The sequence below is a fragment of the Ananas comosus genome, linkage group 17 (genome assembly GCF_001540865.1).
Source record: "Ananas comosus cultivar F153 linkage group 17, ASM154086v1, whole genome shotgun sequence".
Classification (NCBI taxonomy): Eukaryota; Viridiplantae; Streptophyta; class Magnoliopsida; order Poales; family Bromeliaceae; genus Ananas; species Ananas comosus.
In genome coordinates this window covers 3,021,609-3,043,575 of record NC_033637.1, presented here as the reverse complement: position 1 = coordinate 3,043,575, position 21,967 = coordinate 3,021,609, and the positions used below count along the sequence as shown (strand labels likewise).

General features: G+C 37.5%; 5 protein-coding genes across 6 annotated transcripts; 2 read left to right on the top strand and 3 right to left on the bottom strand.

Annotated features, from left to right (window-relative positions):
* LOC109722850 lies at positions 3,331-5,006 on the bottom strand. Its single transcript, XM_020251013.1, has 6 exons — positions 4,572-5,006; positions 4,346-4,463; positions 4,060-4,235; positions 3,861-3,937; positions 3,595-3,744; positions 3,331-3,488 (listed from the first exon to the last, which is right to left on the bottom strand). Exons 1-6 carry the CDS (start codon positions 4,867-4,869, stop codon positions 3,348-3,350), a joined length of 960 nt encoding a protein of 319 aa, XP_020106602.1. The 5' UTR covers positions 4,870-5,006; the 3' UTR covers positions 3,331-3,347.
* LOC109722851 (probable glutathione peroxidase 2) lies at positions 5,952-8,182 on the top strand. The gene is made up of 6 exons (XM_020251014.1): positions 5,952-6,155; positions 6,534-6,610; positions 6,775-6,836; positions 6,958-7,076; positions 7,596-7,763; positions 7,868-8,182. Exons 1-6 carry the CDS (start codon positions 6,018-6,020, stop codon positions 7,898-7,900), a joined length of 597 nt encoding a protein of 198 aa, XP_020106603.1. The 5' UTR covers positions 5,952-6,017; the 3' UTR covers positions 7,901-8,182.
* On the bottom strand, positions 8,194-11,936 carry LOC109723344 (protein NRT1/ PTR FAMILY 4.6-like). The gene is made up of 5 exons (XM_020251681.1): positions 10,903-11,936; positions 10,172-10,389; positions 9,605-10,045; positions 9,384-9,505; positions 8,194-9,037 (listed from the first exon to the last, which is right to left on the bottom strand). The coding sequence occupies exons 1-5, from the start codon at positions 10,988-10,990 to the stop codon at positions 8,194-8,196; spliced, it is 1,713 nt and encodes a 570-aa protein (XP_020107270.1). The 5' UTR covers positions 10,991-11,936.
* On the bottom strand, positions 12,032-13,634 carry LOC109722852. Its single transcript, XM_020251015.1, has 2 exons — positions 13,097-13,634; positions 12,032-12,550 (listed from the first exon to the last, which is right to left on the bottom strand). The coding sequence occupies exons 1-2, from the start codon at positions 13,530-13,532 to the stop codon at positions 12,471-12,473; spliced, it is 516 nt and encodes a 171-aa protein (XP_020106604.1). The 5' UTR covers positions 13,533-13,634; the 3' UTR covers positions 12,032-12,470.
* On the top strand, positions 16,764-20,927 carry LOC109722849 (ATP-dependent (S)-NAD(P)H-hydrate dehydratase). Of its 2 annotated transcripts, XM_020251011.1 has the most exons (12): positions 16,764-16,885; positions 16,996-17,262; positions 18,044-18,120; positions 18,267-18,376; positions 18,475-18,589; positions 18,848-18,910; positions 18,996-19,159; positions 19,242-19,303; positions 19,595-19,661; positions 20,024-20,089; positions 20,190-20,315; positions 20,668-20,927. In XM_020251011.1, exons 2-12 carry the CDS (start codon positions 17,034-17,036, stop codon positions 20,693-20,695), a joined length of 1,107 nt encoding a protein of 368 aa, XP_020106600.1. In that variant the 5' UTR covers positions 16,764-16,885; positions 16,996-17,033; the 3' UTR covers positions 20,696-20,927. The 2 variants fall into 2 exon arrangements, with proteins under 2 accessions (XP_020106600.1, XP_020106601.1); XM_020251012.1 differs by lacking the exon at positions 16,764-16,885 and having other exon boundaries at positions 16,936-17,262.

Genomic DNA, 21,967 nt, shown 5'->3' with positions numbered 1-21,967 from the left:
TATTTTTAATATTATTTTTTCAAGAAGAGTAAATAAGAATATTGTAAATTTTTCAAAGGTATATAAATAATTGCCTCTATAAAAAAAACATAATTAAATTGATAAAAAATAATAAAGGGATGGTTTCAAAATTGTCTGTAGTTGAAGGGGCTCCTGGGTATTTCTCACCGTCGAAGAAAAGCAAACCGACGGTGGAGATGCGAGACGCAATTACGTAACCAGAGATGAGTTAAATAATTATTATTAAATAAAATTAATTAATTTTTATAAGGGAAAACTTCAAATACCCCCTTATGGTTTCACTTTTTCTCACTTTCGTACCCTGTGGTTTAAATTGTATCAAGTTAGTATTCTGTGGTTTTGCACTTTTTCACTTTAGTACCTTGTGGTTTATAGTATGTCAAGCTAATACCATGTGGTTTCACACTTTTTCACTTTAGTATCATATGGTTTCGTACTTTCTCACTTTAGTACTCTGTGGTTTCGCACGTTCACACTTTAGTACTCTGTGGTTTAAAAACCACAGTGTACTAACTTGATACAAAAATAAAATCACAGGATACTAATTTGATATAACAATAAAACCACAGAGTACTAACTCGATACACTTTAAACCACAGGGTATTAAACTGACAAAATGCGAAACCACAGAGTACTAGCTTGATACATTTTAAACCACATGGTACAAAAATGAAAAGTACGAAACCACATGGGGGTTTTTGAAGTTTTTCCTTATAATTATAAGGAAAAACTTCAAAAACCCCCATGTGGTTTCAATTTTTTTCACTTTAGTACTCTATGGTTTAAAATGTATCAAGTTAGTACCCTGTGGTTTATCACTTTATCACGTTAGTACCCTGTAGTTTAAAGTCTATCAAGATAGTACCCTGTGGTTTTGCACTTTATCACTTTAGTACCCTGTGGTTTCTCACTTTATCACTTTAGTACCCTCTGATTTAAAAATCACAGGGTACTAACTTGATACAAAATTAAAACCATAGAGTATTAAAGTGATAAAGTGTAAACCCACAGGGTACTAAAGTGATACACTTTAAACCACAGGGTACTAAAGTGATAAAGTGAAAAATCACATGATATTAACTTAATACACTTTAAACCACAGAATACTCAAGTGATAAAGTATGAAACCACGGGGGGTTTTTGAAGTTTTCCCTAATTATAATTATCGGTGCTTTTTAAAATCCAAAATAATTGCCTTTTTTTCCCCTCACCTCGGGAGTCGTTGACGTTTTCTTCCGGAGGCGAAACCCGGTGGGTGTTGCTTTCCAGACGTTCCACGTGGCCGACAGGAAAGTGCCTACTTGGTGCTATGATTGGTCAGATGTGCCACGTGTCGAGTTTTGAAATGGAGAGGTTCGTGTTCGGTGTTTGAAGACGGTTCAGGGAGATAGCACGAAGTGAGGAGATTTGGTTTTTTAATTGAGAAGATTTCGGTGTAGCCGTTATAGCGCGCATATCATGGGCAATTTATAGAGCGATTTTTATTTTTATTTTTATTTTTTTTTCTTGAAAAAAAAAATAGTAAGCTTTTCGTTTTATTTATTTTTTAAATAAATTTAGTTAAAAGTATAAAGTAATTAGATTTTAAAATTTGAAATCTTAATATCGACCAATAAATTCTGTATTATTTTTATTTAAGGACTATTGGTTATAAAGCGATAAATTAAGCTACAAATCTTTTAATTTTTAAAAAAATCAAATCATTGATTTGATCTGGCCTATTTATCATAGATCTTTCAGATCTGTTTTGGCGGCGAAATTTGGATAATTTTTGTACAAAAGTTTTTGATTTTTTTTTCCTACTGAGGACACAAGCATAAACCGCGATAAATATATGAGTTTGAACTTTTTGACTCAGTTGCTATTTGTTCTATTTGGCGAGCTAAATAAGCTAAGGCCTCGTCTGGAATTGCGAAAAAATTGCGTTACGTGTGGTGAAAAAGTACGATGTGAAAATATTTTATTTGTTTATGTATGTAATATTGCGTTCTGCATATCGCTATGAGTCGATTATTATATATTTTCTGCAATCTTACCAGAGAACACAGAAACATATTTCTATATACTTTTTATCTCAACTCTATTTTATTTAATAGCGTCTGATGAGTCTTAATACCAAACTATGCGTAACTCGCTGTATTTTGTGTTAACACATAAAATGAATTAGGAGAATAAAAACTAATTAATTATTTAGAGATGCTACTCGACAACTCAAGTATGAGTCAACAACCATAAGTTTTAAAACAGTCTCAACATGTATTTTTCTGCAATGCGTGCTCAATTGTCACAGCCTGAACCTTAAAAGAATTAATGTTTTAATATTGGTGCATTAAGTGTATTTATACCATAAGCATATTCTCTTCTTAAATTATTGAAACGAATTTGTAACTTCACACATAAAGCCACCCTTTATTGAAGTGGGTAACTTTCAGGTAAGGATTTAAATACTCATCAGCATTATTCGTATCCATCATGTCATATCATGTCGATAAAATATCGACACTATACAGATTTCGTACCGATAGCACAGTTTAATTTTTTTTTTTAATTAGTAAATAATTTTTTCAATAAAATTTAAAATATTTGATAAAAATATAAAATAAGTAAGTAGAAAAATTTATTGTTAAAAAAATAAATATTTCATGCCATTATATGCATGGCACGCATCACGCCGTACCAAGTCGATAAACTTTCGGCACGATCTCGTACCATAGCACTTAAGGACAATCCAACTCACAGGCATTTCCTATTGTTTCAACTTGGAAGTGGAAAAAAGAAAAAAAAATTCCAAAAGTCAAAACTCCTCTGCAGCATTGTGAAAGAACACATACACAATTAACAGATGCTTAGGATTGTGTGCTTCATTTGAGAGAGAGAGAGAGAGAGTGATTTAATGAATTTAATGAATTACCAAATATATCAAGCATCATGCAAAATCATTTATGCACTCTTGTTTGTACTGCAAAAGTTTTAAATTTTAGGTGCAGCAAAAGGCTACAGACATTTTTCTATCAGAAGGTTAACTGTAAAAGCTTCTTCAAACTGCTGTTTTTTATTTTTTTTCATCTTTTTCAATTTTTTTTGAACTACTCAACTCAAGCTAGACTAATAAAAAGGATCAAAATGGACCAAGCAGGCCCTTTCAAGCATTTATCTGCATAATTTGCATTTGTTTGTGTTGATTAAAAGACGAATCTCGATAGTACTTAAAACCACACTAAGATATATTGGAACAGCTTGAATTTCACAGTTTATGTTATTTTGGCGAAAGAATCATTTCGACAAAAATTTGACATTATTTGGTCGAAACATACGAATCTTGCAACCTACGGCGGAAGGCCCGCGCAAATCCTGGCCTTCTTGATGTTAAGCCTCTCTATCTCTGCTTGAATATGAATAGCTCCCTCACCGATCCCCGACCGCAACTCTCGGTGTAAGCTCGATATCCTCTTATCCAGGCTTTTGATCTGTCACATGGTTTCAGAAAAGTTTAGTCAGAAAATAGCAAAGCCGTAGAAACTCAGGCTCATCCTGATCACTTCTAAAGGGAAAGCAAAAGAGAGAGGGGGAGACCTTTCGATGGGGCCATCGAGCCATTCCGTGCTTTCGACAGATCTTCTTTAGGGCTGTAGAGCAAATGTCGAGCTCCTTCGCAGCTACTGCGATCGGAAGATGAAAGTAGCCCACGAGGTCGCTCAGACGCAACTTTCCAGTCCTTTCCCTCTAATACGTAATGTTTATACACCGTTAAACGATCGATTAGCACTCGGAAAACAAAAAAAAAAAAAAAAAAACTCTTCTTGCTGTGCTTGCACTCATAACAAATAACAAATGCATACCTGTGCAGCAATTCCATTTCTACCAGTTTTAATTTGGGGGCTTCGGCCTGCGTCTACATGCCTGGATTTACATAACCCTACTGTCAAAGCAAGCAGCATTGTATGCAACTATGCATAAGATTTGCGTGCACAACGAACTTATACTTATCATTAGTATAGGAAACAACCAAACTGTAGTCCTGACGTATGAAAAACCGACCTGGTTCTGCGACTGTCGTATCCGTTTTCGCCTCTTCTTCGAAGCTCATTCTCGTACAGAGAACATCATAGAAGTCGGAGAGCGAATCTTGGATGAGGACGTAATTATCGCGAACTCGTAGCAGGCCGTAGTCCGTGAGAAACTGTCTCACCCACTCATAGTCTTGCGTGCTCAGGCTTATAATCGCGAAAAAAGAAGGGGAAAAATAAGAAGCGAAAAGATGAAGGGCAAATCTTGCACATAAAACACTTGATACATTAGAAATGAAAGGACTTGAATTGCATACTCAATGTAGGATTGTTCCATGGCCGGCGGGAAGCCGTCGGTGTTGTAGTACACATCGAATGTCGCGTGATAGAAGACACCGGACCCTCCGTGGATCGAAAGTTTCATACTTTTCAACCCTAATCACAAAAAAAAAAAAAGAAAAAAAGGAGGAAGGAAGGGAATGATCACTTCTCCTTTAAATTCTGTATTTTTTGCTGTTAAATTTTGAGGAAACTCCAACAAACCATTGGTATGAACCACTTCTCTCAACACATGACACCCGCTACAATCCAAACTGCTCGCCGCGACCTCCGCGGCGTTCGAGTCCAAGAAGCAGAGATCGCCGTCCCCCTCGTCGACGAGCACAAATGAGGAGTCCAGCATCGTGCTCGAGGGGTCCGTGGCGGGTTCATCGTCGGGCGTCGGCGGCTGGAGCAGGAGTGGTTGGGTATAGTCCGGATCGGAGAACTCGAGATACCGGAGGACATCGTCGTCTTCGTCTTCGTATTGGTAGGGGAGTTCGAGTTGTTGGATATCGTCCATTGATGATGATGATGACGACGACGGTGGCAACGACAATTACGGAGGGAGTTTTTAACGGGCCGCCGATGGATTGCGCCGCCCCAGGCCGGCCCTGTGGTCGGCACAGGGCAAGCCGAGGGTGGCCGAGATGGCGGAGAAGCCACAGTGGAGATGATGAGAGAGAGAGAGAGAGAGAGAGAGAGAGTTTGAAACAGGGGAAGGGGATGAAAGGATGCGAGAGTGGCGGGAAGGGGGCGGTTATAATGTGGTGGTGGCGGTTGCCGACCGTTGGATTTAAGTAGTTAGAATTTTTGAAATGCGGGAGATCCCTTTTAAAATTTTGTTTTGCAAAAATTAATTAGTTATTTTTGCAAATACACAAGGCTTTGGGTTTAAAAGAAGTTCAAACGTGGGTCTTAAAAAAGCCCGATAATTGAAAGAATTCTAGCAGAGTTTAGAGATTTCAATCAATGATTTTCTCACTTTGCTTACTTGTTGGGTTCGGTTTTGAATCGAGTTATTTAGAGTTGGTGGCGCATCAAAAGCCTAATATGCACCTTTTGATCGAAATCCTACAGAGACGTATATATATCCTATATATTTCTACTGATTTCCTTTTTAGAAAAAGACCTTTTGATCGAAATTTGAATTAGGCTTAATTTGATATTGAAATCTATCTAGCGCTATTAGATAAAATGAAGTTGAGTTAAAAGCATATAGGGATATACTTTTGCCTTCTCCGGTGGGACCGCAGAAAATATATTGTAACCGACTCATCGTAACACAATATTACATATGAAAATAAACAAAATATTTTTTCAACGTATTTTCTTATCGCATATAACGCAACCATCCCGCAATCCCAAAGAAAGCCTTTGATTCGGATTAAACTGGCGTTGAAACCAACGTGCGTGTTGGTTAGACCCGTTGAGAAAGGGATCAATGTGAGGTCTAAATCCAGCCTCCTTTTTCTCCTCCTCTCTCTCTCTCTCTATCTAGATGCAACATTAAATAAAAGTCCTTTGCAAAACAAGTCCTTCAAATGTAGTCCCTCCCAATTAATGCTACAGCACCTTCCAACCATTCTCCCAGCCATACATTTACCTCCATTCCTTTTTTATTTTTTGTTCCCCTTGCAAAAAGAAGCCATTTTAGCCTCATTTTCATACATGTCTCCTCCCAAAAGCTGGTCCTTTGGGATTCTATTTTTGGGGTTCTCTCTCCTCTTCTTCTATAGAAACCCTTCTCCATCTCCTGAGGAAATGGCGGAGGAGGTGCCCAGTTCCATCTACGACATCACTGTTAAGGTAAAAGTGTGTGTGTGTGTGTGTGTGTGTGTGTGTGTTTTTTTTTTCTTTTTTTGGCCCCTTTTTTTGGAATACTTTTGGGGCTTTATGCTTTGTTGTGGTTTGTTCCCTTTTTTTCTCATTTCTTTTGTAATGGATACTCGGTTTCTTCTACTGAGATGATGGCCACTCTAAAAATGTAAACTTGGGAACACTCGTGTCCTCAAAGTGAAAAATATTCCACTAATTTTAGCTAAGCGTGGTTTCTTTCCTGTAGTTATAGTTCTTTAATTTGGAGCAATCTCACCCCTTTTGACTTTGTTTTTTTTTTAATTTTATAAACTCCCTTTAGTTTCCTAATTTCTTTTTTGTTAAATGGATGCTGGTATAATTTCACAGGATATAAGAGGCAATGATGTGAGTCTGAGCACATACAGGGGAAAGGTTCTTCTCATTGTAAATGTTGCTTCAAAATGGTATTACTAGTTGCTTTTTTCTTTTTCTTTTTTGCAGTGAAATTTAGTTATACATCACATATGTATTAATTATAACCTCAAAAAGTGGTCTTAATAGTAGCTTTTCATGTTTCTTTTATGTGATTAGCAAAGCATTAATTCTGTGTTTTTGCTGCTTAATTCAGCGGATTTACTAATTCCAACTACAAGGAGATGAATATACTGTATGAGAAGTACAAAGACAAAGGTCTTATGTTTGTCCTTGCCCTCAAACTCTCCCACCAATTCACTCATCTTTGTAAATGATTTTGAGAATCCTTTGGAGATTGATATGCTTCGATTTTTGTTGCTTTATTGTGTTTATGTAGGATTTGAGATACTGGCATTTCCTTGCAACCAATTCGGCGGTCAAGAACCCGGGAGCAACGAGGAAATTCAGGAGACAGTTTGCACGAGGTTTAAGGCCGAGTTTCTGATATTTGATAAGGTAATCGGCAACGAAAAGAAAGCTCAGTGTAATTTCTTTATGCTGCATTCACTTTTTGCACTTTCCAATTTCACTATTCTCTTTTACATTATTCTTCTTATCTCAAGCTCATATACTGATATACACCTCTGGTTACTTTTATAACAAAACTACATCGATGTCACAATCTAAGAACAGCATAGCATTGTTATTACATTGTTTTCATTAACACATAATTTAAAATGCTTTATAAGATCCTTTTGGATTTATGTGAACAGTTAGAAGGATTTTTGGTTCCTTTGTCAAATGAAATGATCATAGAATTGATATGCATATGAAAATGACAAGGTTCGATAGTGGAAATTGATCTTCATGTTCTAAAACATATACAAATTGGCTATATGATGTGTCCATCGATCAACAAAACACTCATGGAGTACACAAGGCTCCTATCTAGAATAATAGGCAGTAGTTATCATCTCCGTTTATCAAATGTATTTTCTTAGTTGCAAGAATCAGTGTCATTTTTCTTTTTTCTAGATTGAAGTGAATGGGAGGGAGGCATCACCACTCTTCAAGTACTTGAAATCACAGAAGGGTGGATTTCTTGGTGATCGTATCAAGTGGAACTTCACTAAGTTTCTAGTTGACAAAGATGGCAAGGTTGTGGAGAGATATGCGCCAACGACATCTCCTTTAAAAATTGAGGTTTAGCTCGACATGTTATCTATCTTTTTCTCCTCCCCTTAAAATTTATCATGTTTTCATTTGCGGTGATTTACTTGCTTTATCGTTCTCTGATTCTCATGCAGAACGATATCCAGAAACTCTTAGAAGCTTCCTAATTCACTACTTCGTGCTGTAAAGCTTGATGCGAGTACGTAAGCCGCTTCAAGAATGGGTTAGCTCTCCGCAGACTTTACCTCTAGTCGGAAAATGTGTTACTTTTAACACGTACTCTCTAGTATAAATAACATGACCTTTGGAAACATTCTTGAAACTTAGAACAATAGTCATGAAACAAGGTGTTATGGTTTCTCATGCAGAGAAAAACGATGTTGTAGTCTGAAACTGGTACTTGCAGCAAATGAAAAAGTTTACATAGATACAATTACATTTCCAATCGACATTCTCCTCATCAAGGGAAGCTCTTTTTTTCTGCATCTACAATGCTTGGATTATGCCTATAAACATATCTCCTCGCCCAATACAAGTAGTTTAAGAAGCTCAACAAACCGATCAGAGAGAGTAGCCAATAGAATCTATCCAAGTAGCTCTTATTCAAATTGGCCCCTTCTAACCACCCCACTCTTCCCCTTTCCCTATCCCTTGTAGCTTTGTTCACCACCTCAACTAGAAAACTCGCAAACCATGAAGCTATCCCAAGTATGCACCAAAATATTGCTGTACCTACAGATTTCATTCCTCTTGATGCCTCACTGTTGAAGAACTCTAACAAACCAACAAAGGAAGTTACGTCTGCCACCCCAAGAAAGAAAAACTGAATTGATAGCCAAAATATCGACATGGGCACGCCACTTCCGAAGTCCGTGAGGCCATTCTCTTCTGCGACTTTCTTTCTCCTTCGCTCCACTAAAGCAGCCACTATTGTTGCCAGTAGTACCGACATGAATCCGATGCCGATCCTTTGTAAGTGAGTAATGCCGCCTACTCGACCGGTGAGTTTTCGAGTGATTGGTACAATAACTCGGTCGTAGATAACAAGGATTGCCATTTGGAATATGATTGGGATTACGAAGAGAGAGGCCGGAGATATGTGGATTTTCCCGAGTTTTGTGTTCATGGTACTGCCTTGTTCTATTGTGAATGTGAGGAGTGACGCAATTGGCATGTAGCCGATTACAGAGCTGATGAAGATTGGAAGCATTCGGAGGACAATCTTAGTTTCTTCCACTTGGGTCGCACTGCAGGAGGACCAAGCTCCGCCTTTTCCGTGGTTAATCGAAGCTTTATTAAGGAATCTAACAAGAAAAGTTTCTGTAGGAATTAGTTTGAGTTGTTAATCTTTTAGTGTGAATTGCAGCAGGGGGTGTCCAACCTTTTAGCATAGTTTCAGTTTGGTCCCCAGTATTTCCAATTGTTCTAACTGGGTCCCTAACTGTTATATTTCTCTGCAATATTACCCTTTCAGTTGAATTTCTATATCAAATTGCATATATATATTCACATAAATTGCATCTGATTACCAAGGTTTTGTTTTGTTTTTTTGTTTTTTTTTTTGCTCCTTTTTTTTTTCTGTAGACTTTTGAGAGCTAGTAGGAAAAAATATGACAGTGAAGGAACAATTTATATCACAGTGGAACTTACTTGAGACCCTTTGTGTGAGGAAGCACTTCAATGCTGTCTGATTCTTTGTTAGCAATTTGTGGTAATTCTTCTGTCTTTTCGGATAATTCAAGCTTTCTGTTTCTGAATGCAGCCACAAATACCTGAAAGTATGCAATAAATGATTAGACAGATTTAGGCACTGGAATATAATTTTGACTTAGGAATGCTTTTTGTTTGACATTGATAAGGACAAGTTCTACCTGCAACATTCGAGTAAGGGGGCTTCCTTTCGGCACTTGGTTGCGATAGAAAGGGAAGCCGCATGCCACCACTATCAATCCTGAAAGGACCAAGAAACAGCAAATGCCTAAACCGACATCCCACCCTTTGTTGTTCTCAATCCAAACTATGAGTGTTAGTCCTATGAAGCCCCCCAAGGAGATGCCAAAGGTGAACCAGTTGAAGAAACTCGACTTAAGCCGCGACTCGACTGGGTCCTCACCATCAAACTGGTCTCCTCCAAGAGATGGTAAGCATGCTCTAATGCATCCCTCACCGAATGCAATAGTGTACATTGCTATGTAAAGAATGGTGGAGTTTAGACCGTGAACTTCCTCGCAATTGCTCGATTGAGCGTTTATGTCGCATGATTGCGGGTGGAGTGAAGGGAGATGTGCTTGCAGTGCTAGTAGTCCATAGCCCTGCGTGAGGAGAAAGTTATGTTTAGAACCAATAGAACCAATATTTAGATCCTGCCTATTGAAGATCACTTTGTTCCTTCCTAATCCAACTTCAAGCAAACAAAACTTGACAGATATGAGCACTACCAAGAACTCCAAGGGGCCAAATATGAGCATGGTTTTAAACCGCGATATGTACGAATCGGAGATGATGGCCCCCACGAGAGAGAATCCAGACATAGCACCGATGAAGTTGGTGACCATTGTTGAAGAGCTTGCGACGCCCGTGTGCATGATGCTATGCAGGTAGGCAACCAAGTTGAGCATGTTGGCCACATTAGCAATGTTAGTCACCAGTACTAGGACTGCAAAAAGGGTGAAAAAAATAAGACAACAATTGTGTAATTAGAAGCTTTTAGTCCATCCTTAGTCTTCATCAATCCTTTTGCCTAATTTTTGCAGCAAACCAGCCATCTCAGTAATATGCTTTACTTGTCAGCTGTATAGCTTTACCTTTTTCTTTTTTTTCCTTTTTTTTTTGAGAGAGAGAAAGGTAACAAACTACCACTTCATTTATTTTCTTTTAGAAATATACTCAGCTAGAAATATGAAAGTAATTAGTTTTCGAACTTAGAACCTCGGGCACCACCCATAGAGCTCTTAGCCAACCGCTAGATATGGTTGGTTTAGCTTTATCTTTGTTGGATTCAAATATCGAAGAAAAATGCTTGTGATACTTCTTGGAATGACTCTACTCAAACAGTATGCTTTTCAGAAGTTTTAGACAAGCCAAACATGATGGACCACACACAACTTGAGTGCCTTTGCAATGAAAAGAAAGTGACAAAGTTTACAGAAATGAAACTGCTATTACTCACAGTAGAGGAAACATGCTGCTCTAACTCCCCCATGCCACTTTTTGTCAACTGGGTTTCCCCTCCAGTCCACAAGGTCTTCTATTGCCATGGTGCTTCAAATATCCTTTGAGCTCCTCTCTCTCTCTCTCTCTCTCTCTCTCTGATGCTATACACCTTGTAGTTTCTTATGTTCAAGCCAAGAACATAGTTAGGTGGACTGTATAGATGTATATTTTATCATGATAGTGACCAGCATTGACTAACCAAGGCTTTGGCAGCAACTTGCTTATTGTTAATTCCTGCTCTTTCATGTGAAGCCAAAGAAGATGACCTTCTCTTTGATTGCATTTATGATTGCAATTGGACTTACCATTTTCATTGGCTCTCAATTAGTATTAGGTAAGCCCTTGCGCTGATTCAATGATCCTTGAATAAACTAAACTAATCAGATATTCAATTCGATTTTTCATATCTTTAAAGGCCTTATTAGTTTGCGTATACTTCCTGCAGAAGAGAAATTCAATCCTTCACGGAAACCAACAAGTTCTCCCGAACTGTTCAGATCTTTGTTAGTAAATTCTCGCTCGATTAATGCTTTTAATTTTGATGGGAGAAGATAGTGATATCTTCAATCAGTAATTCCGAAAGATTTCACTGTTTATCTCCATTGAAGCTACTTTCATACATTGAATGAGGATTCCACATACCAACAGCAAAACAAAAGCTCACAGTAGCAAGTATAAGCAAAATATGCCTATAAAGACAAGGATACATACAAAAAGTGGATTTGATGTTACTTGTAAATGGATAAATTAAACAGCATATGGCTTCAACAGAGTGGAGAACTGTGGTCCTACATTCAACAAAGCCATCAGAAAGAACAAGCCAAAAGATGCTTTTCAGCTTCTTGTGCTAATTCCAAGTACCCTGAGCTAAGGACGACATCCTTAAACAACAATTGCAATCTGATTCCTTTGTCAGTGTAGTAATATGTGGAGACATTGAAAAGGTTAACAGAGGATCTCATAAAATGTGTGATAGCATGTGGTAAGTACAAACCAACAACACAAGAAGTATTCTTCTTTAGCCACTGATTGAGATTCATTAGCCAGGAACAAACTTGAATTTCAGAACAAGCAGCATTAAATAATGAAGAATGAAAACTTTGGATTAATCAATTAATGTCATTCAATTATTCTGCTACAGTGAATAAAATAAGGGGAAATGGCCAGAACAAAATTCACTTTAAAGCACTACAATGAAAAAAGAATATATTATTTGTTCTCTCCTAACAATTCTACTTGAAACAATTAAAATTTGGTCGATGAATAAAATATTCAAATCAGAGTCATCTGTTATTAATTTAATCTTCCAAATTGCCTTCCACCCCAATTTCTCTGTCTAATCATCTTCATCAGATTCCAAGCCAGGTTGTATCCAGCTAATTGCATTGCATTGCAGAGATATTGCACTGAGCACAGTAAGGTGTCCATCAAATTGCTCACTTCATAGAACTAAAGCCCTCTATTGTAGGTTTTGATGGGAAAAATACTTGTCAGTACCAATTTATAAAACTCAGTATGATCCAATTAGCTGCATAATTTAATAGTACATGCCACTGCTTGTGCCCAGTACCTCAGTCTTGCTTTCACTTCCTCTGGATGGTCACCTGTGAGTAAAAGAAAGAGAAATTTTCAGATCAAAGTATCTTGAGCAAACAAAATATAGTGATCTTCTTAGAAGCAAGTTTCACAAACTTTACATGATTTTACATGTGTTACCGCTTGTTGGATGTATCTATATATTCATAGACAAAACCGAAGTTTGTTTCTACATTGGCTTTAATAAGAACATGACAGAGGCAAGTACTGCAATTTTTTCTAGATCACAGGAAATGTGATAACTACCGAGAGCAGTAGCTAAAGACGAGAGGCAATAGAACAAATTCGGCAACTTCACAATATGTACTACAACTTTCATGTGCCAATCACTGCTACGGGACATACCCAACAATAAAAGATCAATCTTTTACTAATCATATTTCTCAACTGTTTTATATCAGATGGTAGGTAAACATAGTGTCAGAGCCAACTCTTAAGTTCTTCGTGAACAAATGATTTACTCGTAAAAAAGAGATCTTTAATTCAAATTCCAACTCATAACAACAACAAAAGATGATTAACAACCAAACAAAAATCTAATTCTACCATCTCACCGGGGCTCGAGATCTTCCAATTCGCAACCGGAGGCGAAGCGGCCGCCGCCGCCGCCGCCGCTTCCTCGCCCACCGCCGGCGATCGCTGCTGCTCGTCGAGGAACCTCTGGCTCATGGAGTAGCAAAGCTCGAGCGCCGGAAGGGTGTTACAGAGCCCCGGGATCCCCTCGTAGCTGAACCCAAACCCTAAATCCACGCACCCCTTGAGCTCCTCCAGATCCTCGTCCGTGAGGCTCTTCGTCCTCCCCACCCCCCCGCCGCCGCACGACCCGCGATCCCCGCCGCCTCCGATGCCCTCCACGTGGCCCTCCAGAACCACGCCGCCGCCGCCGCTCCCGCTCTTCGCGGCGCTCCTCGTCTTCGCCCTCCTCCTCGATCTAATGGTAGTGTTTGGGGTGGAAACAGGGGACTGGGGGTCGGGGGTAGAGCCCACCATTGTGCTCTCTCTCTCTCTCTCTCTCTCTCCACTCTCTCTCGTTGCTCTCGCAGTGTTTTGGGGAATTTAAATACGGGAGCTTAGTAAGAGAGGCAGTGAGATATGCGATGAGAACGAGAGATATAGGCATGATGGGCTTTTTAATAAAATGACCCTCAGAAATTTAATTTTGGCAAAATAATTTTACCAAAATTTTATTTGTAAAACTAACCATTCTTTCGCCACGTGGACGTCACGTCAGGAATTTCTTAAAAAGATGGTGAATCGTTCACCGTCTTTGTAATTTTTGTTATAAAAGCGGTGAATGGTTCACCGCCTTTAGAAGACGGTAAACTATTCACCGCCTTTAGTGCAAAATTTTTCTTTCCGCCCTCTCAACTCCGCTGTTTTTGTGCCCTCGAGAAGACGGGGAACGATTCACCGTCTTATCAAGGACACCATATTATGGACTTAAAAAAATTTACGCAAAATAGGGATTTGTACTAAAGACGGTGAATGGTTCACCGCCTTATGAAGACGGTGAACCATTCACCGCCTTCACAACAAATATCAAAGACGGTGAACGATTCACCGTCTTTTTGAGGAATCCCTGACGTGGTGCCCACGTGGCGAGAGGAGGGTTAGTTTCACAAATAAAAATTTTACAGAATTAGTTTGGCAAATACGAAATTTTACAGGATTATTTTCAAAAAAAGTCCAGGCATGATCGGACTTGCACTATATTACGGGTAACGCTAGGGGGACACAAGATGTCCCCCAAAATACCGGGTAAGCGTATTACTCAAGTATGTAATAAGGTGTCTTGCTTAATAACAATCTTAAACAAATACTCTTACTTAAAACTACAACTTTGTGCAGTAACTTAATCCAATAACAAGATGTGAGATGTCTCTTTTTGATGTCGTGGATTTGATTCTTTCTATATAAATTTAGAACCTGTGTATCCAACTTCAGGAGTTATATATAAATTCCAAAAAAAGTTTTTAATGATTTATTCTTGTTTCTAACAATTCCGATTTTAATTATGATAATAATAACACTGTTCATGTGATATCATCCTGATTGAAATATATTGTAGTATAAGATTGATTTATAATCAATCTCTATTTCAAATGAGTGTAGTTAGAAGTCATGGACTGTTACATCTAATTATTCAAAATCACTAGAAAATCTTATTTTTAATACTTTAATATTCAACTATCTTTTTCCATATGTTTTCGATGTGTCATAAAGCGTGCAAAGCGGTGAATTATTTTAAATAAAAAGTTGTTTGAACTCGCAAGCTCGTGAAAAGTGATATAGCTTGTAATAATTAGCCATATTTCTCTAGTGGCGGGAATAGTTCGTAATCGTTTACAGTTAAATTATAAATAATTAAAACAGAAAAGTTGTAACGATTAAAAAATAAAGAAAAAAATAAATAACAAAAATTCTAGATATGAAACACACTCTTATGTTCTACCCTTCATATCCAAGAATTTTAATTTTTTTTTTAAAGATCCAAGGGAATTTGTACCGGATGGGCCACGCAAATTTCCTACTTCATCCAAATTCTAGAAATTTGACTTCAAAATACGACTTTTGTTAAAAAATTTGGGCCAATGATTTCCAGCTCAATCAGCTCTGGTTCCTTAAGAACGTTGTTTAATCCCATGGATTATAATTTTTTTTTTTTTTTTTTTTTAAGTTGTGTCATAAAGTGTTTCAAATTTTACAGATCTCAACGGCTCTTTTGCACCTTCCTCTATTGATGGGTGTCCTAAAGTTATAGAAAAGTGTCGAGTACCAAAGAGTTGAAAATTAAACTCCTTATAAGCAATAGGAGCTGAAAATAATGGTACGCTCTATGGCAGCGTTTGGTTAGGGGATAGGAATATAAATAGGCCTTTATCCTCCCCTTTATATCCAAACGCTAATTTTTTATCCGAGAATAGTAGATCTCAGTTATCCCCACCAACACCTTCATTTTCTATATAAAACTACCTAAAATTGTTCTTATCCCCGGGAACAACCCAATTTTCATACAAACACTATTTTTTTTATCCTCATATTTGTACCTATCCCTGTAATAGCTAGTTCTTGCTTATACTCGAACCAAACGGTACCTATAAATTTAAATTTTTAAAGAAGAACAACTAAATTTCAGATTCACCGGTACTGATAATGGATCTAAATGCAGATTCAGTATACAACTAATTGTTATATTTTGATTTGAAATTCAAATCTTGTCGAACCCAAGTGACACGGTTATTCACAATAAATGAACGATCACAAATGGGAATAAATTGCGTCGACCAAAGACATTATTAGTCTTCGGACATGGTGGGCTCCTCTTCAATTACAATAATCCTGCAAAGCAGTAATACAATATAGCAGTACAAACGGAAAGTATTATCAAATAAAAATTTTAAAAATATAAAAGCAAATGAAATAGAATTAATATGAATATCTTGCTGATTATATTATTGATATATCCGCATTTCATACATTAAAAAAAAATTTATACATAAAACAGTCGTATCTGTGATTACTATTAAAATAAAATTTATTGAAAAAAAAAAAAAAATTGCGCACGGAGTTGGAGGCACCGTGCCCTCTGGACAGGCAGACTGTCCCGACTTTGTGGCATGGAATCATCCAACGGGCCGACAGTCCTCCACCCGCCAAAACAGAAGCTTCGCGACTACGCGCTGTCAAGAGCCGGCCGGAGCGACCCGTCGGCTAGGTAGTGTAATTCTTGCCTGATCACGGTTCACAACAGTCATCCATAGACCGGAAATCCTATCTCCGTCCATTCCATACCAACTTTAAATCCAAACCGTTCAACTCATTCTTTTAAGGGAAAACTTCAAAAAACCCCCTGTGGTTTCGTGCATTCTCACTTTGCTATCCTGTGGTTTAAAACGTATCAATTTACCCCCCTGTGGTTTCATTTTTATCTTTTCGGAAGCTTTTTCGTTAATATTTCGTTAAATTATATACAAAAAACTTCAGATAACCATCTATATTTATCGAATAGTCACTTTAGTATCCTTTAATTTTAACTTTGTTACTGATTTAAAAAAAAATAATAATAAAATTGATAACAAAAAGATAAAAACGAAACCACAGGGAGGCAAATTGATACGTTTTAAACCACAAGGTAGCAAAGTGAGAATGCACGAAACCACAGGGGGGTTTTTGAAGTTTTCCCTTCTTTTAAATTAAAACTTCATACGGAGCGATTGGATGGGAAAAATGAGCCGAGCGGTTCGCGGATGACGTGGTGGTCCACGCACTAATTTCCCACCTTTTTGCGCTTCCTCATATCCAACCCCGAAAATCACTTCGGAGCTTCGCCTCACCAGTACGAAGTACGAACGAACCTGCTCGCTTTTTTTTTTTTTTTTTTTTTTTTTTTTTTTTTTTGTTTTGGTTTTTTTGGGTGCGGATTTTCGCTTCAATTCCAATCCCTCTGTTCTAGGGTTTCGCTGATGCGGAATTTCCGACGAAGATGATGATATGAGCGCTCCGATCGCCATTTCCGAGGGTCTCGATAGCCGCATGTGGGGATCGTCGTCGTCGAGTGTGTTGAGGAGGCAACTCTTTTTGATTCGATCGTTGGGAGGGTTCCGCCACAAGGCGCAAATGGCGGGGAGAGGGGCATCTCCTACGTTGGAGGCCGATGCGGAGGGTGTTATCCGAAGAATCACCCCGGTTTTGGATCCAATTAGGTACAAAGGACAAGCAGGTAAAGCTCCAATTTTCCACTTTTATTCTTATTTTCTTGCCCAAATGAATTTGTTTTGTGATTTTTTGGTGGTGAAATGAGTTTGCTTGTAATTTACATTGTTTCGACAGTTAATTCGTGTCGTGTCATGTTGCGTCACTTTCAAATCAGAGGGGTTTCTGTCGTGTTTGATTCAGGATTTTTTCCATGTGGCGTGTTTGATTATGTTTGTATAGTGTTATGGTATTGTGTCTCAAATTGTCACCTCTTGGTCTGCTGAAGCACATGTACTTGCTCTTGCTTGTAGTTTCTTGTGCAATAACATCATCATCATCATGATCATCATAATCGAAGCCTTTTCTCCTGTTAGAAATCAATCAATTGACGAAATGAGCTATCCACCTCTTTTCTATGTTATGTGTACATGCCATCAATGCAATATAACTAGGGGGGAAATGGCAATTTACTCATACTTTGATCAAATAACAACAGGAAATCCCCAAAGCTCCTCTAGTAAGGAGGAATTGATCAGAGAAAATGGTCGTATATGATGATACCTTGTCTCGCGCTTTGAATTTGGATTAAAGTTGTGCCTAGGGAAGCGATTCTGTAGAATATCAAAGCACAGCTGGAATTTACTATCTGCTGATTCCTTGCTTGTTCTTAGAGAAAAAAAAGAAAAGAAAAGAAAAGAAATCTGAACTCTTTCTTAACTGTTTACCAGTATTTCTTTTACCTCTTCTTTTTTCGGCACGCTGGTTTCCGTAGAGGAATAACTCATAAGTTCATTATTTTGCATCAGGCAAGATAGCAGTTATCGGTGGATGCCGTGAATACACGGGTGCTCCATATTTTGCTGCAATATCAGCCCTAAAAATTGTTAGTTATCTTCTTGTTTCATTTCATGCTTATTTTGCGCATTGGGCAACTGGTTTTTACCGGTTCTAACCCAGTAATAGCACTGAGATCTTCAACAATGTATCACCGCTGTAGTAAGTTTTAATTGTTCTGCTCGTTTTGTGCAGGGTGCTGATTTGTCACATGTATTTTGCACAAAAGATGCTGCGACAGTAATAAAAAGTTACAGCCCTGAGCTGATTGTACACCCTATACTGGAAGAGTCATACAGCATAAGGTAAATTATGTATCTTGATTTGGTTTAACCTTAAATATGTGGTTCAATCAGCTTGCTAAGCGGAAGGACACGCTGATCATGCATCTCAAGTTTCTTAGGGATGACGAGAAAGCATCAGTTTCCACTAAAATTCTGGCGGAAGTTGCAAAGTGGATGGAGCGATTTGATTGCATTATTGTTGGTCCAGGTCTTGGGCGGGACCCGTTTCTTCTGGTATGTTTCCATTATTAAGTTTCAAAGGGAATATGCTGTTACTCATTGGATATTATTTTCTCCTATCTACTTCCATTTCTTTTCTTTGTTAGTTATTAGCACTTTCAGCAATTATTTGCTCGATGAATTTGTAAGAATGTGGATAGAATCCAGAATGAATTCGAAAAATGCTATATAATAAAACTTTTCAGAAGTTTCAAATTCCCAACCCAAGGGGAATAAGCACAATTTATCTAACACTTTGTTTCATGTTTCTAGAATTGTGTAGGTGACATCATGAGGCATGCAACGCAGTCGAACGTCCCAATCGTTGTTGATGGAGTATGTATATAGTACATTATCTACATGCATATGTTTGTGCCTAAATTAAGCTCCTAAGCTTCTCTTTATCCTTCGTTATATTTAGGATGGTCTTTTTCTTGTCACGAACAACCTCGATCTTGTAAAGGACAACTCTCTCGCTGTCTTGACACCCAATATAAATGAGTATAAGCGCCTTGTTGACAAGGTTTTGAACTGTGAGGTAAATGATCAAGATGGTTCTGAACAACTACTGCAGCTTGCTAAGAGGTAATTTATTTCTATATATATATATTTTTACATTTACTTTTCACTATCTGGATTACTATGAATATCTTAATTATCTGGCCAGAATTGGAGGAGTAACAATTCTTCGTAAAGGGAAAGCTGATCTTATTAGTGATGGCAAAACAGGTGTGGGCTAGAGCTTACGAAATTTTTGTTTTCTGATGTGAAAATCTTCAACTGGTTTGCTTTTTTATGTTATATTTCAAACAAATGTATCATCAATTTCTTTCCCATACCATATTTCCTCCACGCTAATGAGTGTTGGACATTGTGTAGCTACTTAATGACTTTTATCTCCTCTTCTCTCTCTGCCTCTTTTTTTTTTTCTTTTTCCCCCCCCACATCCTTCCTTTGGTTTGATTATTTGTAGTGCATGATCCTTCTGTAATTGCTACTGACGATTAATGTTTTCTGAAGTCTCTCGGGTCAGCACTTATGGATCCCCTCGGCGTTGCGGTGGTCAAGGCGATATCCTTTCTGGAAGGTTTGTTGTCTTATGAATTCTGTATTTGTTTGTACCATGTCTTACATTGTGCTCTTGAATTCCTTACCTCCAGAGATACTTTTGGGTTCTTTTGTTGACAGTATCACGTCATGACTTGCTGTCATTTCCGCTTAAGATGTTCCTTTTGGCATTATCATGGTGCATTGTGATTGTTAGCTTTGTATCATGAGCTTTGCCATATTGACATTTGACACTATGTTATGCTTTAGCAGTTCCATAGCACTTCCATAAATCTAAGCTCTATCTATCTTGCTTTCAGTCATTCTTTACATTACTTTTTATGTCCTAAATCCTAGTTCTTCAGGCTGACTTTTTCCCTTAATTCTATATATTTGTACTAGTGTTGCGGTATTTTCATCATGGGCACGCCATCATCTATTGTCAAACAAACAACCCACTGAAAGGAGGTTCTTTCTGTAGCTTCCGCGTTCTTATTAAGATACTATATCTCTACCTTTAGGCTGATGTTAAACGGGTTTTCTTTTTTCTTGTGCTAATATGGCGCAGTCCAAATCCAATGATACTTGGGTGCATAGCTGGTTCACTACTGTTGAGGAGAGCTGCAGCGCTCGCTTTCGAGAACAAGAAACGAGCAACTTTAACCACAGATATTATTGAGTGCTTAGGAAAGAGGTACTTCCTCTCATAATTTTTCTCCTTTTCTTTTGGGTGAAAGATGACTAGACCCTATCCAAACTATAACACATTTTAGAATGCGTGCCTGAACATAATATGTTCTGTTAGATTATTAATCTCCATAAAAAAAAGATTATAGCATATTCTAGCAAGTGATAGAATATTCCATTAGATTTAAGTTCCGAAGAAGAGATATGAAGTCAAATATACTGGAAGGTTAGGTTTTCAAAATTAAGCTATTCATTTTAAAATGTGCCAGAGTTCAGATGAGGTCTGTACATTGTTTCTTTTTCACCTTTTATTTTTGTTAAAGTTCCTCAAAATTTAAGCTTCGGTTTATCTCTTGCAGCTTGGAGGACATATGCCCTGCTGTGTAATGATGCCTTTTTTCAAAATTTCAGATGACCTCCAACAGTAAAACTTGAATTCTCTCTTGGAATGCCACTTTAGAACATCTTTGTTATGATCTTATCTTACACTTACCTGGTACGAATGGACGTACTGTTACCACAAAGAGACACATGCCTTGTCAAAATAAAGTACTAAAAAATTTTATCTGATTACACCTTGCTAAAGATATAGTACAATCACGTTGCCTGTTTGAATGTCTCTGTTAGTGTTGTCTTTTTTTTTTTGTGTGTGTGTGTGTGTGTTTTGTAAGTGTGGTAATTCCGCAAGGGTTTTGTGTGATCTAAGTGTGGAGAAAATTTGTGCACACTTCTATGATGTTAGAAAATATTCACATATGTCGGGCTCTAGAAAATCTGTACCATAATACGTAAGGTCCAAACCCTGACGAACTAATTGAGTTACGGATGTGTTTGTTCGCCAAAGGTGGTTATTATTATAATTCTACTTTTTTATTAAAGTTTATTTTTTTTTCAAAATATCATACTTGAATTTGGCTCACCACACTGAAGTTAATTACGAAGAAAAGGAAAACGTAAAATTGAAATTTAGCTTTTATGTTATTTATTTCCTTGGCAGGCGAATAACAGAGTTTGTGAAATTCAATTTTACCGCTTTAGAAAGAAATAGCGCAGGACAAGTAATTTTATGAGTTTTTGTTTTCGATATCAATTATCAATTAACCAAATTTTGACAAAAAAAATATTGCTAGTATTTTTGGGGGTTTTTTCCGACATCAGTAACCAGATTAGGACAGAAAAATATTACCGATTTTTCTAGCACTAAATAAATTGAAGTTGGTGGCTCAAAGTATAAATATTGCTGATTTTTCTAGCACTAAATAAATTGAGGTTGGTGGCTCAAAGTATAATTAGGGCAAAATTGATGGGCTTTTATAATTTTAATTTCATTTAAAATGAGGCGAAATTAAAAAAGAAAAAGAAAGAAAAGTATGGAGGCATAATAAAAAAAAAATAAAAAAATAAAAGAAAATCCCCCGCCGTTTCACCGCCACCATTAATCAAAAATAAAAAAAAGAAAAGGAAAAGGCTCCATTTCCAGAGTTTTGTATGTAAGTGTATTTTTTCCACGTGTGTGTGTGTGTGTATATATATATATATATATATAGTTCGGCTACTATACTATTGATAGTACCAAGTCCTTGGTACTATTGAATTTTCTACCATTAGATCTATCTTTTGATCATTTTCATCCGTTAGATTATACTATTAAACCAACCA

Excerpts from the sequence above, each read along its gene's own strand:
- LOC109722849 (XM_020251011.1), top strand. The coding sequence starts at position 17,034 with ATGAGCGCTCCGATCGCCATTTCCGAGGGTCTCGATAGCCGCATGTGG. Across the intron at positions 19,662-20,023 it reads GGCGATATCCTTTCTGGAAG|TGTTGCGGTATTTTCATCAT; the intron begins GTTTGTTGTCTT and ends TATTTGTACTAG. Across the intron at positions 20,316-20,667 it reads ATTGAGTGCTTAGGAAAGAG|CTTGGAGGACATATGCCCTG; the intron begins GTACTTCCTCTC and ends TATCTCTTGCAG.
- LOC109722852 (XM_020251015.1), bottom strand. The coding sequence starts at position 13,532 with ATGGTGGGCTCTACCCCCGACCCCCAGTCCCCTGTTTCCACCCCAAAC. Across the intron at positions 12,551-13,096 it reads TTGGAAGATCTCGAGCCCCG|GTGACCATCCAGAGGAAGTG; the intron begins GTGAGATGGTAG and ends TTTTACTCACAG.
- LOC109723344 (XM_020251681.1), bottom strand. The coding sequence starts at position 10,990 with ATGGCAATAGAAGACCTTGTGGACTGGAGGGGAAACCCAGTTGACAAA. Across the intron at positions 9,506-9,604 it reads CCCTTACTCGAATGTTGCAG|GTATTTGTGGCTGCATTCAG; the intron begins GTAGAACTTGTC and ends GCATACTTTCAG. Across the intron at positions 9,038-9,383 it reads CCTCACACAAAGGGTCTCAA|ATTCCTTAATAAAGCTTCGA; the intron begins GTAAGTTCCACT and ends TTTTCTTGTTAG.
- LOC109722850 (XM_020251013.1), bottom strand. The coding sequence starts at position 4,869 with ATGGACGATATCCAACAACTCGAACTCCCCTACCAATACGAAGACGAA. Across the intron at positions 4,236-4,345 it reads ATGGAACAATCCTACATTGA|CCTGAGCACGCAAGACTATG; the intron begins GTATGCAATTCA and ends CGCGATTATAAG. Across the intron at positions 3,938-4,059 it reads TACGACAGTCGCAGAACCAG|GGTTATGTAAATCCAGGCAT; the intron begins GTCGGTTTTTCA and ends CTTTGACAGTAG.
- LOC109722851 (XM_020251014.1), top strand. The coding sequence starts at position 6,018 with ATGTCTCCTCCCAAAAGCTGGTCCTTTGGGATTCTATTTTTGGGGTTC. Across the intron at positions 6,837-6,957 it reads TGAGAAGTACAAAGACAAAG|GATTTGAGATACTGGCATTT; the intron begins GTCTTATGTTTG and ends GTGTTTATGTAG. Across the intron at positions 7,077-7,595 it reads AGTTTCTGATATTTGATAAG|ATTGAAGTGAATGGGAGGGA; the intron begins GTAATCGGCAAC and ends TCTTTTTTCTAG.